We start from the raw sequence: 15,701 nt of genomic DNA on the forward strand, positions 1-15,701 counted from the left end.
ATTTTAAATATGTTTAGTTCTAAAAAGAACCATTTGTCAATGAAAAAAATTTAAGTGAATTAAAATTTAGCTATCTCTATATTATTTTAAAATTATTTACCTTTAGAACCAATTTTTGTAGAGCAGCAATTTTTTACAAAGGATTAATGATTAAATATGTTTCAGACTTTCGCTGAAAATTCTTGATTCGTTAGCTCGTCAATGTATTCTTGTAAAAACCATATCTATTTATAAACTCAATTCATCAATAAATAATATAAACCTCTCCACGTGGCATATTTCAATCAAATTCAACGCTTTTTACCAACAATTCCTCCAGAAAAACAACAAAGAATCAAGGTGTCATAAGCGTGTTTAAATAACGTACAAAAGGACATTCAAAATGCATTTCTAGGCCTGTATTATCGTGGTGAACGTCCATGCGAAGCTGGGAGATTTCGTCGAATATCTCAGGCAAAGCAAAACAGCTGGGAGTATAGGATCAAATTAATGTACAGAATTGTTGACATGGCGATGAGCGCTGCCAGACGGTATCATTTCTTCTTGGCATCCTTCAGACCGGCTCCGGCGTTGAATTTGAAGAATATAATGTCACCGTCCTCGACAGTGTAGTTGCGGCCCTGCTGGCGGTACTTTCCGGCCGCCTTGGCGTTCGCCTCGCTGCCTTCCGCCTTGAAGTCCTCGAAATGCATGACCTCAGCCATGATGAAGCCCTTCTCGAAGTCAGTGTGGATGCGTCCAGCAGCCTGGGGGGCCTTTGTTCCCTTTTGCACGGTCCAGGCCTTAACTTCATCCGGTCCAGCGGTGAAGAAGTACTCCAGCTGCAGGCCCTTGTAGCCCGTCACAATGATCTTGTCCAGCTGGCTCTTGCACTTCGTCTCAGTCTCGTACGCCTTGCGCTCCAGATCATCCTTCTCGCTCAGCTCCTGCTCGAAGGCGCCGGAGAAGGGGATAAGCAGGGCACCGGGGTCATTCTTGTCGATCCACTCCTTGATCTTGGGCAGCCACTTGTTCTTCTTGCGGATGAAGTCTTTGTCGGAGAGATTCACCAAGTAAATGACCGGCTTAGAGGTCAGGAACAGATACTTGTTTAATGTCTCGATGTCGTGGGCATTCCAGTCCTCGAAGCGCAGCTGGCGTTTCTGGTCGACCAAGACCTCCTTGATCTTTAGCATAGAGTCGTACTCGGGCTTGAGCTTCTTGTCGCCGCCACGGGCCACCACCTTCTCCAGCTTGTCCAGAGCCTGGTGCAGTTTCTCCTCGTCCTTGAGGCGCAGTTCCTCGCAGATAATTTCCAGATCGCGCACCGGGTCCACCTCACCCTCCACGTGGGTCACATCTGGATCCTCGAAGGCGCGGGTCAAGTGAAAGATAGCGTCGCAAGCGCTGATGTGCGAGAGGAAATCGTTGCCCAGACCCTGGCCCTCGGCAGCACCCTTAACCAGACCGGCGATGTCCACCACATTCAGGTAAGCTGGCACCACACTAGCGGGCTTGTGGAAGTCCACCAGGAAGTCGAAGCGGTCATCGGGCACCGGCACACGGCTCTCGTTGGGCTTGATGGTGCAGAAGGGGAAATTCTCAGCGGGGGCAGCGCTCTGAGTTAAAACGTTGAAAAAGGTCGACTTTCCCACGTTGGGTACGCCGACAATTCCGATGCGGAGATTTGTGCCAATACGTCCGATGAGGGGCTTGCGCTCCGGTTCGTCGTGCTTCTTTGGTGGCATCTTGATTTTTCAACTTTTGTGACCACTTGGCAAATTCACCTTAAATTAAAAATATGAATCTTGGGCCTCTTAGGTTAGGTTAAGGAATGGTCATTTTCCAACATTACCGATATAAGTGGTTTTCTAACACTTTTTTTATGTCTAGCGCCATCTATGGTTGACGAAGGAGCCCTTTTATTATTATTTATTTTCCAACACATTTTTAACGTGTAATTATTTAAATTTATTAATATTTTGTATACCTTTCTTTATAAAATTATTTTATTTGTAAACTTATAAAAGGCTTGTAAAAGATTCATCTTACACTTTGTAGGTACATTTTTTTTGGACGGACTTGGTATGTACACAAAAAAGAAATATTAAGGCACAGAATTATTATAAATATGAATAATAGCCTTCGTTAAAATATTACAATTATTTGTCTGGCTCTGAAGGCTTATCGGACGGATCTCATTTAAGCTTAAAAATATTTGGAATGTAGAACGTTGATATGTTTCTCTTTGTGCTGGAGATTCTTGTACATAAAGTTTTAAAATCTTAGTGAGTCTATTGATTTAGAGCATTGCAACTAACGAGCCTGCGAGGAGCAGACCCACGGATAGTGCCACCTGCGAGGCTCCGGCATAGCAATCTGTGATGCGACGGGCTCGCATAAAGTCGCTGCCCAAATAGTTATCGTAGCTCCGCTTATTAGGCGGAATTACTTGCAACTGGCGCGTGGCATCCTGGAAGATCAGATCGTAGTGTCCGATCGGGGAGGAAAACATGCTAAAGCTGAACGCATCCACATCCTTGCGGCCATACAGTTGCTGGGCATAAGTTAGCAAGTTAATGTAGGCATTCATTTGGGTCTCGTTGAAGCTGACGCCTCCGCGGGTCACGACAGCATTGGCCTTCACCTTGCCCAGATTGCAGCGCTTGTAATCCTGAATCTCGGCTCTGGTTCCGTCCGTGCACAGCAGTTCAAAGTCATCGTTGAGGGTGTTTCTCGCCCACCATTCCTTGCGCTTGCCGCCTGTGCTTTCCATCACGGTGGTGTGCTTCATGAACGCCACATGGCCGCCACCTTCCACAAGGCACCTGAATGCACCGGTGTGTCCGTAGTAGTCCTCCGAAGCATCGCGTCTACAGTACCTGTAGCTCGTTCCATGGCACAGATCACACATGCTGTCGTAGGGCACTCCGGTGTTGTACTCGCTGCTAATCGCACCCGGGACACAGGACTTGGTGAAGTACTCGGCGGCAGCTCGCACCGAGTCGCAGCCGTAGGGACGAATCCAGCCGTTTGAAATGAACAGAGCCATCGGATAAGTCCAGCCGGCGGCGGTATTGATGCCTGTGTGACAGGTATTCTTTCCCTTGAGGTAGGTTAGCTCCGTGTCAGGATCCTCCTCCTTGGCCACCGCCACAACATAGTACTCTGGCATACCCAGATTGTACACCTCGGACATGAAGGGAATCAAATCGTAGTTCAGTCCGCCCGTGTAGACATCTCCGGCGTCAAAGACAGCAATATCGGCTTTTCCAGATTGGATGAACTGCATGCAGTTGATGTGGGAGTGCATTTTCTTGCAAATGAGTTCGGGTTTCAGCAGATGTGCTTTCAGGGCGATCTAAAAGGAAATAATTAAAACAATGCTCTTAATCTGTCTACCCCAACTTACCCTCATCTTGATACATTTCTCGAGCTCGGGTTCGGATGTCACGCAAAGAGTCATCGCTGGAACAGGACACTCGCGAATGCCATAAATAAAGTTAATTCCGTTTCCTAAATACTTCGTGAACGACTGGTCGTCTTCGGGAATGACTGTAAGAGCTCTGCTAGAATCCTACGAATGTAAAGATGGTTTAGAATCCAAACTTTAAATATTTTTAAAATTGCAATCTAGGTTTTCCCACCTGAAACAGCAAATTGGGCCTGCCATATCGTTTCGATTCAAAAATTCGGAACTTCTCATAAAGTATAGAGGTGTTGGTGCCGTCCTGCGGATTGTGGTCTGCAGAGAAACTGCTGTCCAGGCGTTCGTTGCGATACTGATCGTACTGGTTTTGACTTCTGTATTGATTGTTATTGTCGTATTGGTTATTGTATTGGTCGTAAGCGCTGCTTTGTCGTTGGTCATTATAGCCATTGCGGTCGAAGTTGCTAAATCCTTGAAGGCCTTGGGCTCCTGGCCTGCTGTGATCTTCTCGAATGCCATCGGAGTACAATTCGGCGATACGTTTCAGGAACTGTTGGTACTGTTTCCGGTCACTGAAGCTGCGTGCTGAGGATGTGACGATGGCATCAGCTGGAACTTGTCCCCAATTGCATTGGCGGTAGTCGTTTAAGGGCGCACGGCGACCGTCTCGGCAGAACAGTTCAAAGGTATCAGGTGATATGTTCTCTGAAAAAATATATTTACAAATTCAAAAAGGCTGCGCAGAAGACCTAGTTTATAGGTACTTACTGAACTCGGTGGTCTGCAGCATTTCCGTAACCGTGGAATGACGCAAAAAGGCCACATCTCCTTTTTCCAAAAGACATCTAAAGGCACCTTCATATCCAAAGTAAGGATCAGCAGAGGAACAGCGACCTCCAGGAATCTTTCCAGTGCAAAGAGAGCAGAGCCTGGATGAAGGGTAAAATTTAATTTGAACTTCATGAATAATTCCTAAGAGGAAAACGTACTTGTCAGAATTGTCGCCAATAGGATTGTATTTGTCAGATAGCGAGTACACGGCACAGGAACTGTTAAAATAGTTAGCAGCTGTTTTCACTTGGTTGTTGCAGTCCACGACTTCCATTCCACCTTCTCTTTGAAGCTAAAATCGAATATAAATGAAGGTTTAGTGAAACTTAACTTTTTAAAGGGTTTTATAGGAAAACCATTAATTAAAAAAGAAAAATAATTAATTCCTACCGTATGTATGGGCACAATCCAACCAGCTAGACTTCCCACCCAAGGAAAACAGGCCCGCTTGCCCCTCAGCCCGTGCATACTGCTGACATCCTGCAGGGATCCTTTCTTAATAACCGCCACAGATTGGTAGTCCGAAAATCCGCCCTCCAACTTCTCCTGCATGATGGGAATAAGGGAGTTGTATCGGCCAGCTGTGAAAACATCTCCGGCGTCTAGCGACGTAATGTGGGCCTTCTCGCGATCGATGTGATGGATACACTCGTCAGCGCTATAGGCCATGAAGCAGGTGAGGTTTAGGAAGGCTTCGTCGAAGAGGGCCCGATCGCGCTCGATGGCCACTGTCAGGTTCTGGCACTTGTATTGCTCCTCCAAGCTCTTGGTGCACCAAATTATGTGGCTAGTCTTGTGCTCATTATAATGATGTTGTGCTGGAATCCAAGAAACCATAGTTTAAGTCATGCCAACGCCCTAGGTTGTTTTGAGAGTTCTAATCGACACAAACTTACCGTTAGCGAGGGTAAAACATAAAGCGCCGACTAGAGCCACAAAAACGAGGTCTCTAGCCATTTTTAGCGAACTATTAACTTATCTAAAAAGGGCCAGGCCAATATAAAATAATTACTCAAACAATACACCACACCCAAGCCCAGCTTAAGACACATCAATAGTGTAACCGTAGGATCCAAATCCAAATATACTAGATTTGTCCATTGAAAATACTGGCAGGTGGATACAGTGGGCACTTGCTACTTTGTAAATTGTCAAATCAGTAATCATATTTAATCTTTTTATTGAAAAGTCATCAGCGTAGTTGCTCAATAACATTACAGATTCTTTCTGATTTACTTTGCAATTATATCATTCAAAAATTTAAATAAAAGGTTTCGCTTTAGCCAGTACTAACTTTTAATACCACAAGCCCATAAGTAGGACCTTTTTCCGGTGTATTTTAGTGTCTTCTGTCGAACCAGGTGTTTTGTGTTTTGTAATAACAATTGAGAAATTATATTAAATTGTTAATTATTTCAGCTAAATGGCAGTCCTACGTGGATGGAGATTCGTGGCCTTTGTGTCCTGCATTGTGGGCGCCGTGGGACTGACTTTGTACCCCGTGGTCGTGGATCCGATGCTGAACACCGAGAAATACAAATCCCTGCAGGAATACAGCAAAATCAAAAGAGATGAGCTGCAACACATCAAAGTGAAGTAGGAAAGGATCCCCAATTAGAACTCGTTAATTGTTTACTTAGAAACTATAATGTTCTGCTTAAATGCCAATTCTACCAGGCATTCATATGTTTGTACATATATTTAGTGCCGCATAAATATATACATAGAGACTGTCATTAAGCATTATAGTTTATGTTTGTTATATGTAGTTTCTGTAGGATTGTTAATAGTTTCATAGAATAGGAAAAGTTTTAATTAATTTTACTTAATATAATTTTAAAAACATTTATGAGTGTAATTCAAAGTTGCGAACTAGTTCGCTGCCGGCTCAAAGAAAGCTTTAGGGTATTTCTCACCATATCGTTGCCGCTTACAAGGTTCTTTATCTCAACAATACGTGGTCGTGTTTGGATAAGAATTACTTTGGAAATCAATCAAATGCGAAATGGCCACCGCAACACTCAAACGTGACGAAATCCTCCTCCTTTTCGATGTGGACGGGACCCTGACGATGCCCAGGTCCACTGTGACTCCACAATTTGAGGATTTCTTTTATTCGAAGGTGAAGCCCCGGGCCACAATTGGAATTGTTGGAGGCTCCGATCTGGAAAAGATGTTTGAACAGCTCAACGGCCAGAAAATCCTTAATGAGTTCGATTTCATTTTTCCTGAGAACGGCCTCGTCCAGATCGAGAAGGGGAAGGAGGTTGGAAAGCAGAATATCATCGCCCACCTTGGTGAGAAAACGTTGCAGCGCTTCATCAACTTTGTCCTGCGATACCTCTCCGAACTGGAACTGCCTATTAAGAGGGGAACCTTCATAGAGTTCCGAAACGGCATGATGAACGTGTGTCCAATTGGACGACAGTGCTCCCGGGAGGAGCGCAACATGTTCGCCGCCTACGACACCGAACACAAAGTGCGGGAGAAAATGATTGCCGACCTGAAGAAGGAGTTTGCCGATGTGGATCTTACCTACTCCATCGGAGGTCAGATCAGTTTCGATGTCTTCCCCCATGGCTGGGACAAAACCTACAGCCTGCGTCACATTGAAGCCAATTTCAAGTTCAAGGAAATCCACTTTTTCGGCGACAAAACGGAGAAGGGCGGCAATGATCACGAGATCTACAATGATCCAAGGACCATTGGCCATAAGGTGAACACTCCCGACGATACGCAGCGCATCCTAACAGATATCCTAAAGCTTTAAGGCGCCCTCAAACAAGCCAAAGTTTTAATGAAATTCCATTTTGTATATATGTATGTTAACCAAATTTAAAATATAAAGTCATTTAAAACAACTCAAGATCAATCAGTGTCCATGTCCGAGTCTTCGGAGCTGTCCTCGTCCTGGCTGCTGGCCTCCTCATCGGAACTGCTGGATTCGCTATCATCGCACTCGTGGGCCTTCAGGCTATTGGGAATTATCACCTTCCATTCCAGCTTGTGCAAATCCAGAGAGTAGAAGTCGTTGTAGGTCAACTGCTTTTCATCTTCCTCGAAGATTCCACCAAACAGATACAGTATTCCCTTGCAGATACAGAGCCCTGGGTTCATCCTGGCGGAAGGAACATTTGTGGGCTTGGCTTTCGGGAAAAGACTAGGTATACTGGACACGTAAGACGTACTGGCACTCGAGGTAGGGCCACCGACTGTGACAGTAAAAATTCCGTCAGACGTGGTTGTTACTGGGTTGGCGGCTGCCGACATTTCCACGTCATTTATGGCTTCAGTATTCTTCTTCTCGGCCGGGCTGTTTTTCGTGGGGATTTCCTGTAAGCGCCATGATTGGGACGTCAAGTCGAAGGCCAGCAGCTCATCGCCAAACTGGCCTTGGACATTTTCATCATCCTCGTCGACATCCATGACTCCTCCGAAACAATATGCCTTTCCGTTTGCACCCACGGTGAAGCCGACACTGCTGCGAGGCTTTGGACGGTATCCTCCGGGCTTCACGGCAGCCCATTTATATTTATTATCCGCATCGCCGGAGTTTTCTGGATAAAAATAAAATAATTATCTTAGAAAGAGTACTTTGCGAGGGTAGCTTTCAAAACATACTATCTTGGCTTAAAACAAACATATCCGTATGGGTTACTCCGCGGTCCACCTCCTTCTTCATCGAAGCTCTTGAGTATCCGCCCCAGACAAAGATTTTGCCATCTGGAGCAGCAGCAATACAGCATCCAGACCGTGCAGGTGGAACAACAACGCCACTGATCTCTACCTTGAGCCACTGATAGGTCTCCAGGGAGAAAATATGCATATCGTTGTAATAATTGTACGACTGGTTGTTATCGAGGAAGCCACCGAAGATGAAGAGACGCTTCTTAGAGACGGTCATGCGATGACCACTGCGGGCGCTGGGTCCATTTGGTGCTGATATCTTCTCCCACTTTCGGGATTTTAAGGATAGTTTCCATAAGTCCTTGTAGTGATGGAACTGTAGCTGGGAGGGACTGGCGTGCTCTCCTCCAAAGAGCTAAAGTGGGGATACATTCGTTAATAAGATAATGGGGTAGGAAAGAGGAAGACTTTACCCAAAGTTCTCCGCCATTGCTGGCTACTGCCACCATTTGGTGACCACTTCTGGGAGTGGGTCCAGACGGCGACTTTAGTTCCCTCCACTCCCCTGACTTAATATTGTAGAAATACAGATCGTTGTATATCGTAGTCTTGGAACCGGTGTATAGTTCTCCGCCGAACATAATAAGTTCCTCCTTTTCCGGATGGGCAACTAGCGTGAAGTTGGATCGAGGTGTTGGGGCTGGGCAGACGTTCTCAGTTATGGTGGCCACCTTTCCCTCCTTGGTCTCCAGCATATGAATAATGTCAGCAATATTCGCCTATATAAAATATTTTTATATAAATGGTGTCAGTTGAATAATTCAGATTCTTACTTCTCCAAGTTTCTCCAACATTTTTTTTTGTTTCGCGGCCAGTTTCTTATCCGTCTTCATGGCAGTCTTCTCGGCTCCCTTGCCCTTCTTCTTGTTCTTGTCCTTTTTGCCCATTTTATTTAGTTTATTTCTGTTAAAGTTTCAATCAACAAACAATTTTTGCCGCACGTGTGTTCGTATCAATGGAGAAGAGGAAGAGCTCAAGTTTGAATTGGACGGAACTTGTTGAGTTCCAAACGCAAATATGAGAAAGTCATAACGCGTTTTTGAAAAACTAGGCGGGAAATTCAAATTTTCACTTTCATTTCAAATATAAATATTGCTTATCCATTCCATCTACATTCCATCATATTAAAAAAGATTTCATATGTTTTTTCAATAAATTTTATTTTTTAACATGTCCCATCAAAAACTATAAATATATGAAAAAAATTTAATTTTGAAAACTTATGAAATGTTAATTTAAACTAAAAAATGCTTCGAAAACGTAAGTAATGAATAATATATAGGTTAGTTTGTTAAAACGCAAATACTTTTCCGATTATATGGTCAATGTTGTAAGTTTTAGCCTTCAAGTTAGGCAGTTTTATGGATATATTTAGGAATTAAGATTGTGATGGATTGCTGCTCGAGGATCCCCGCAAGTTCACCGACCAACTGGAATCGAAGCCACAAGCAGAGTCCGAGTCGGAGTCCACAACGAACGATGGATCAATCCCCTTGGGGGCGCGCACCTGATTCGGGGTGGTGGGCATGCTGCTGTATCCACTGTTCAGGTTCGAGCTAGAGTGCGAGGAGCAGATGGAGTCACGGGGCGAATCGGTGGCATTGGAGGCATATGAGGATCGCTTCGAGGACTTGTTGCGCTTGCTAATATAATCCACCGATTTGGGTGGCGGCATTAGTTCCTCTGATCGCTGGGTTATATTATCCGCCGATCCCCACGACTTGTGGACACCGTCGTAGATGTTCCGGTTATTGGGTACGCTCGCCCTCGATGGTACCACCCCGTTCGTTCCGTAGGGTGTGCTCATCGCTGCCCTCTGATTCGGATGCCGATTCCGTGTCGTACCAGCGTGATAATGATGACGCTGATGAGGGACTCGGTGAGACCGATGGTGAGGGCGACTTGCTGCTCCCGTTCCCCCGCCATTGCCGTAACCCATCGGTGCTACCCCACTGCCATTGCCCACTCCCAAGAAATTGCTGAAAGCCTCGGTTGTCTTCTTTACCCGGACATTCAGTGAACCAATCCGTAGGAAGCCCAAATCTTTTTCGACTAAAAAATAATAAAGATAATCGTAGCAGAAGCTTTGAATATTTATCATTTGAACTTACTGGTATGCTTTTTGCGAGCCTTGATTTCTGTAAATTAACCAAGAAATAAAAAATATAATTATTATATATTCAAAACAAAAATAAAATTATCAAATGATCGTGCGAGAACATAAAAATTTGGATATAACGTATGATTCAGGCAATGAGAAAAAATTTGTATTTAAACAAAATAAAGAAAACTTACCGAAAGCTTTGCTAAACAGGCTTTTGCAACTCAAAATTTTCGGAAAATAAAATTGAAATAAAAACGGCTACCAGATTACAAAAAGCATATATATTTACAGATAAAGAAAACAGAACAAAGAAGTTGAAACTATATGGATGTTTCGGTTAAGCTAGCGAGGAAATCAAACGTGGTTTTAATCAACACAAATGGTTTGGAAATAATCAATATCGTTAATTCTATCAACCTGCCTCCAGGTACCGTTGAGTCCGCCGTTGAATCGCATCGCTTGAATCTCTGCATGCAGCAAAAATTGAAAATAGATAGAGGTTCCCATATTTTAATTAATTACTAGATAATTATATATTTTTGATACTCTATTTGGTTTTTGTTTGATGGAGGCGAACTGTATTATTTTCAAAAGCGCATTCCACTTAATGATTTGAACAAATTTTAAAGATTTTGAAGTTTATAGAAGGTTACTAGTTAAGTTTGCTGAAACATGCCTGGAGTTTTCAAGTCATTCCCTTATTTCTATAAACAATTAAGTATTATGTGCAATAGTTTTTATTAGGCAAATAAACATGCAATTTACTTTTAAGTATATACATAATTAATAGGTTAATTTAGAACCCATCATAAATATATTATAAAATACGGCCATGCTCCCATACTTAAAAATTAGTAAAGTGTTCTTTTTCAAAGAATTTGCATTTTTTACAGATATAATAATAATGTATAGGTTTCATGATTAAAGTGTTTACAAATATTATACATAAGCCCAGCCATTTCATTTTAATTATATTAAATATTAGCACGCTTTTTTTGGGAGTTATACAATCGAATAACAAGCGATAGTAACCAATTAGTCATGCTGGGGAGGTTGGGGGTTAGTAAAAACATCTTTAGATGTAGGACGACGACTGCCACCGGCAGTGGATCGCAAGGTTTTGCGGAGAAAGCTCTCTTTGCGCCGAGTGGGGGCATTGCGGAAGGGCAACGGCTGCCCCTTCATGTCACAGGGCACCAGGTCCGATTCCTCCGACTTTGGCCTGAACAGCCCCTGGAGCGCCGGGGTGCCACCCGCCGGTTTCGGAGGCCGGCGCTGCACCATCAGCGACTGGGTTCGTACCACCGCCCCACCTCCACTCGAGCCACCGCTGACGGTGGCGTAGCGCAGCTGAGAGCGTTTCTTGCCGCGGGTTAGTGCGCTGCCCAGAGTCCCTCCGGTGAACAGCCCTCCACCGCCTCGGACTGGTGTCTCAAAGAGCTCCATTTGGTAGTTGTTGTTCACCTCGATACTCTGGAAATGTTTAAGATACTCACTGCTGCACGTGGATGCCGAAACACTGGACCGCTGGCGACTGTAGTCCAGGGGCTTGTTGCCACTCCAGTCCATTATGTCACGATTGGCCTCTGTTCAAAAAATAAAATTGATTTATAAATTAATGTATATTTAAACTCAATATTGGCTCAAGATAAGTGGCTTGTCCAACAGATTTTTCAACATTTAGAATTTATAATTTGGTACTTACTGTAAGTGTTCCAAAGCAATTCAAATATGTTGTCTCTGCCAAATTGTGTTGCCAGGTGAAGTGGAGTATAACCCTAAAAAGTAATGATATAGAAATTATGAAGGTATTGATGCAGATTTATGTGGAATCGATCTACGAATCGATATGGTATTCCGCTCAAGAATCGGGTAATTTTTGGTCAAGATATAGCCATCGCCATATAGTGGCTCCACGCACTGTGCGTGGTTTTTGAGGGGGACCCCCAGAAAATTTTACAAAAAATTCAAAAAATATTTTGTTTTTGGGTTTTAGTGCAGAATAGTGGAGAATCGATCTACGAATCGATTAAGGTATTCCGCTCAAGAATCAGGTAATTATTGGCAAGATATAGCCATCGCTAGGGGCCATATAATGGCTTCATGCACTGTGCGTGATTTTTGAAGGGGACCCTCTAGAAAATTTAACAAAAAATTTAAAACATAATTTGTTCTTAAATTTTGATGTAGAATAATGGAGAATCGATTATTCGATTAACGCTACGAAGCGTTTAAGGCATTCCTCTTATGAATCAAAGTATTATTAGCAAAGTTATAGTTATTTATGTCCCTGTCATATACATAGGTTTTCTTTCGTTGTGGGCCATGTTCTTCTTCCCCTGCTTGATATTTGAAAAACTTTAGGAGAATGCTACTATTTAGGTACTAGGGATTGCAAGGGATTAAAAAGGGTGTGTAATTGAAACCGTAAATATTGCATGGATGTCCTTAGAGATCTAAAAAATGGGATATTGGGTAGAAACGTCTTTTTGCGATGGTACACTTCCGTGTAGCCGCATCTAATTCGGCAGATTGTGATTGACAATTCACTTTGTTTCAAATGTGAATGTGACATTTGAACACATTTGAGTGAATTTAATTTCGCTGGAACAAAGCACCGTTCAATTTTAAAATTTGTAAACTCGAATGCACAAGCGAAAGGATTGTAAAGCAGAGGTGACAGGCTGGTGAGGCCCAATTGGGTATGCTCGTCATGATTTGTCACAGCCGGCCCAGTGAGCCAGGCAGCTCCGTCTCCAATCCTCCAGAGAAGGGTTAAGTTACGCGGATGCCGTGACATGTGACGCACATTTACGCGCGACTGGGACAAGCCAATAAGTTGCTTCCTTCGTATATTATTCGAAATTGTTCAATAGATTAACATATTCACTTACCCCATTCTGGAGAGTCAACAGTTGTCGGAAAAGGGAGCATATGCAAAAAAAAAGAGATTTATTAAAATCATTCAGTTGACACGTTTTAATCTTGGCTTACGGTTCTGGCGTTAACATCGGCCTTATGGGTTCCGGCAATTAGCTTAACCACATCTTCATTACCATGTTTGGCGGCCCAGTGCAGAGCAGTCTGGAAAAAAACAACAAATAAAAACTTATTAGCTATTAATCTGTTTGGGGTTTAAAGATTACTCTTTTTTTAAATGAATCACTAGGGTTAAGCGATTAGTTGGAGCAACATGCAACAGTAGCCCCGCTAACAAGTCGGTCACCCAATCGCGATGCAGATGCCCCAGTTCGGAAACTATTTGTTCCGCCATCAATTGGTCGTTGGATCGCCAAAAACCGAGGACTCCTCCAGCTACTGATGCTGCCGTAGCTGTTGGCCGCTGTTTTTGGGACACAACGCGGCAGCCACGTATCCGAGATTCAGCGATATAAATAAATTGGCCAGCCACCGCTGAATGCCTGTTGCCTCAATTATTTTCATGTTAACATAATAATTTAGTATGGCAAAACGATTCGCCCGGTCGCGATAAGCCGGACCTGGATACCTGGGATGGTACTGGGACGGCTGGCGGTAGATTGCCGGCAGATCTCGGGCAGATCGCCACCAGTGCAACGGCAACGGCAACGGCAACGGCGGTGCATGTCTGATTTTCTATAGAATTGTTTGCCGCCGCACTGCAGCAGCCCACGTATGTGTATCTCCCATGTGTTGACAATGAAGACGGTCACTTTCTGGCCCGATCGGTTCGAACAAATAGAGTTTCAGTCAATTCCCATAGTCTGCCCCGAACGGGGCGATCGGTATGTAATTCTTTTCAAGGGAAATTTGTTTCGTGTCTCCCGTTTAAGATGCGCGATCCAGCTCCAGCTTCCAGCTTCCAGCTCTTGCTCCAGCTCCTGCTCCACCGGCCGCTGACGTAGTTATTGCTGTCGATGCATCTTAATCTGCCCAGTCTGGCATTTAATCTCGTCCATTGTCTTTTTGCGCAAACCAATGATCACGGCCGGGAGCTGAATGCTTCAGTTTCAGCATCAACATCAGGCTGGTTGAGCGTTCAAGGCGATCGGTGGAATGTGGTCATAATTTGGTTAGTCTTAACTATTCAATTAGTGCATTTTTTATCAGTTCGATAAAAATAATTATACCAATCCTTCAATAGAATCAATTAAAAACTAAACTAATTCAGGTTTGCCAGACTAAAGCCTCACAAGCTTCATCTCTTTGCCAAAAATGATCTTTAACCTTTCGGCTTATGGGTTTTAATTGTTTTAAGGTTCGCGTCTCTAAGACCCCAATCGATGGAGGCATTGTTCATGGATTATCGCCTTGTTAGCAGGCAGTCAGGCAGATGCTTAAAACTGAAGTGCTGCGACCGGTTTTGGGCTTACAAATCGTCTCACGCGCAGTTTCGATGCGGAATGGACCAACTCCAGCTCCATCCAACTCCCTACTCCCAATCCCTACTCGATGCCAACGGCGAGCGATTTTAGCCATTTGGGGAAGTTGGCCGCTACAGTGTCTGAGCCTTTTTACATATGGCACGTTGTCCGTCTGCACGTTTAAATTTATTGTCCATTCCATTAATGGTGGCAAGGGACAGGAATTTTGTGTCTTTGAAAGTGAAATGCCATAAATTCTTGTGTCTCGTTCAGCTGTGGCATTGTATTGGCACACCGCAAGCAAACAGAGCGATTTGCTTCTCCTCCGGATCTGCCTGCCATCTCATCATCCCACCATCTCCGATCCTCCGACTCCGTGTACCCCATACCATCTGATCCGTTGTCGTGGAATCCTTGCGTCGTCGCACCAAAATCCAATGGCCAGAAATTCCAGGAGCACAGAGATTCCAATACCTAGATCGTGCGACATTTAACCGTGTTGCTGATCCGTTATGGTTGCAAGATCGTAAAAGGATGCTCAAGGTGTTTTTCCTCCGGCATTTATGGTATCGAAGTATATATTAAACATGGTCCTAAGGTACGTGTATGCCATGCGAAGATATTTTTAAGGGAAGACTTTCAAAAGGTTAGGCCTTTTGATATACTTAGTTTCTAATATTAACTAAATAATATTGTTTTTGATACTCACATACTGTTCTCCCAGATATCCGTTGTTGAACATGAAAGACACACAAAGAGAACCATTAATAAGGATAAATTCTTGGGAATTAATTCAGAAAAGCGCACACAAACTCAACCCTCCACTCTCAAAAAGAAGGACATTAATTGGCAGGATTTGGCTAAGGCCAGTGGTAAGTGCATAGTACAAGTGCCATTTTCGCTTAACAAGTTAATAACACATTGAGCCCGGCCTGGAAGCTTCAACGGCAATTACAACCCTTCATTTCATTTTTCTGGCAGATGGATATCTCCGTCGTGTCCTGCAACGAAACGGCGACTAGCCATACCAGCGATCGAGTGTCCTTGCTCCTGTGCGAAAGCCCCGACGGCCCTAATGGTGGCAATACATAGTTGATAATGAGGGTCGGGATAGCGCGGAATGCGGGCTCAACCGATCGAGTTGACGTTGCCCAGGACCAGGACGTGCCCAGGATGTAATGGGGATGTTATGCCGATGTTCGTTTAGCGCCAAAAGTCGAGCGCCTGCGCCGTTTCGGCTGTCTGTCTGTCTGTCAGACAGTTCCGTAGTACCGCTTTCATTTCGGACCGACATGCCCAACGCTCGAAGGCGTTTTGATCGAAATTC

General features: G+C 44.0%; 6 protein-coding genes across 7 annotated transcripts; 2 read left to right on the forward strand and 4 right to left on the reverse strand.

Moving 5' to 3' along the window:
- Nucleotides 1-334: 334 nt before the first annotated feature.
- Nucleotides 335-1,817, reverse strand: LOC6507745 (obg-like ATPase 1). Its single transcript, XM_001956223.4, has one exon. The coding sequence runs from the start codon at nt 1,725-1,727 to the stop codon at nt 534-536; it is 1,194 nt and encodes a 397-aa protein (XP_001956259.1). The 5' UTR covers nt 1,728-1,817; the 3' UTR covers nt 335-533.
- A 385-nt stretch (nt 1,818-2,202) lies between these two features.
- Nucleotides 2,203-5,325, reverse strand: LOC6507744 (melanotransferrin). The gene is made up of 7 exons (XM_001956222.4): nt 5,137-5,325; nt 4,631-5,058; nt 4,399-4,532; nt 4,178-4,338; nt 3,627-4,114; nt 3,392-3,556; nt 2,203-3,340 (listed from the first exon to the last, which is right to left on the reverse strand). The coding sequence occupies exons 1-7, from the start codon at nt 5,195-5,197 to the stop codon at nt 2,282-2,284; spliced, it is 2,496 nt and encodes an 831-aa protein (XP_001956258.1). The 5' UTR covers nt 5,198-5,325; the 3' UTR covers nt 2,203-2,281.
- Nucleotides 5,326-5,663: 338 nt separating this feature from the next.
- On the forward strand, nt 5,664-5,988 carry LOC6507316. The gene has a single exon (XM_001956221.4). It carries the CDS (start codon nt 5,664-5,666, stop codon nt 5,838-5,840), a length of 177 nt encoding a protein of 58 aa, XP_001956257.1. The 3' UTR covers nt 5,841-5,988.
- A 90-nt stretch (nt 5,989-6,078) lies between these two features.
- LOC6507318 (phosphomannomutase) lies at nt 6,079-7,106 on the forward strand. Its single transcript, XM_001956220.4, has one exon. It carries the CDS (start codon nt 6,246-6,248, stop codon nt 7,008-7,010), a length of 765 nt encoding a protein of 254 aa, XP_001956256.1. The 5' UTR covers nt 6,079-6,245; the 3' UTR covers nt 7,011-7,106.
- On the reverse strand, nt 7,039-8,929 carry LOC6507743 (kelch domain-containing protein 4). Its single transcript, XM_001956219.4, has 4 exons — nt 8,701-8,929; nt 8,341-8,646; nt 7,862-8,282; nt 7,039-7,797 (listed from the first exon to the last, which is right to left on the reverse strand). The coding sequence occupies exons 1-4, from the start codon at nt 8,812-8,814 to the stop codon at nt 7,109-7,111; spliced, it is 1,530 nt and encodes a 509-aa protein (XP_001956255.1). The 5' UTR covers nt 8,815-8,929; the 3' UTR covers nt 7,039-7,108.
- Nucleotides 8,930-9,074: 145 nt separating this feature from the next.
- LOC6507742 (caskin-1) lies at nt 9,075-15,437 on the reverse strand. 2 transcript variants are annotated; one of them, XM_032453950.2, is made up of 8 exons: nt 13,258-13,320; nt 13,026-13,115; nt 12,926-12,931; nt 11,737-11,809; nt 11,528-11,617; nt 10,453-10,498; nt 10,039-10,065; nt 9,077-9,979 (listed from the first exon to the last, which is right to left on the reverse strand). In XM_032453950.2, the coding sequence occupies exons 1-8, from the start codon at nt 13,303-13,305 to the stop codon at nt 9,676-9,678; spliced, it is 684 nt and encodes a 227-aa protein (XP_032309841.1). In that variant the 5' UTR covers nt 13,306-13,320; the 3' UTR covers nt 9,077-9,675. The 2 variants fall into 2 exon arrangements, with proteins under 2 accessions (XP_014765443.1, XP_032309841.1); XM_014909957.3 differs by lacking the exons at nt 10,453-10,498; nt 13,258-13,320 and adding an exon at nt 15,084-15,437 and having other exon boundaries at nt 9,075-9,979.
- Nucleotides 15,438-15,701: the final 264 nt, after the last annotated feature.

This window comes from Drosophila ananassae, chromosome 2R, assembly GCF_017639315.1.
Source record: "Drosophila ananassae strain 14024-0371.13 chromosome 2R, ASM1763931v2, whole genome shotgun sequence".
In the NCBI taxonomy this organism is placed as follows: Eukaryota; Metazoa; Arthropoda; class Insecta; order Diptera; family Drosophilidae; genus Drosophila; species Drosophila ananassae.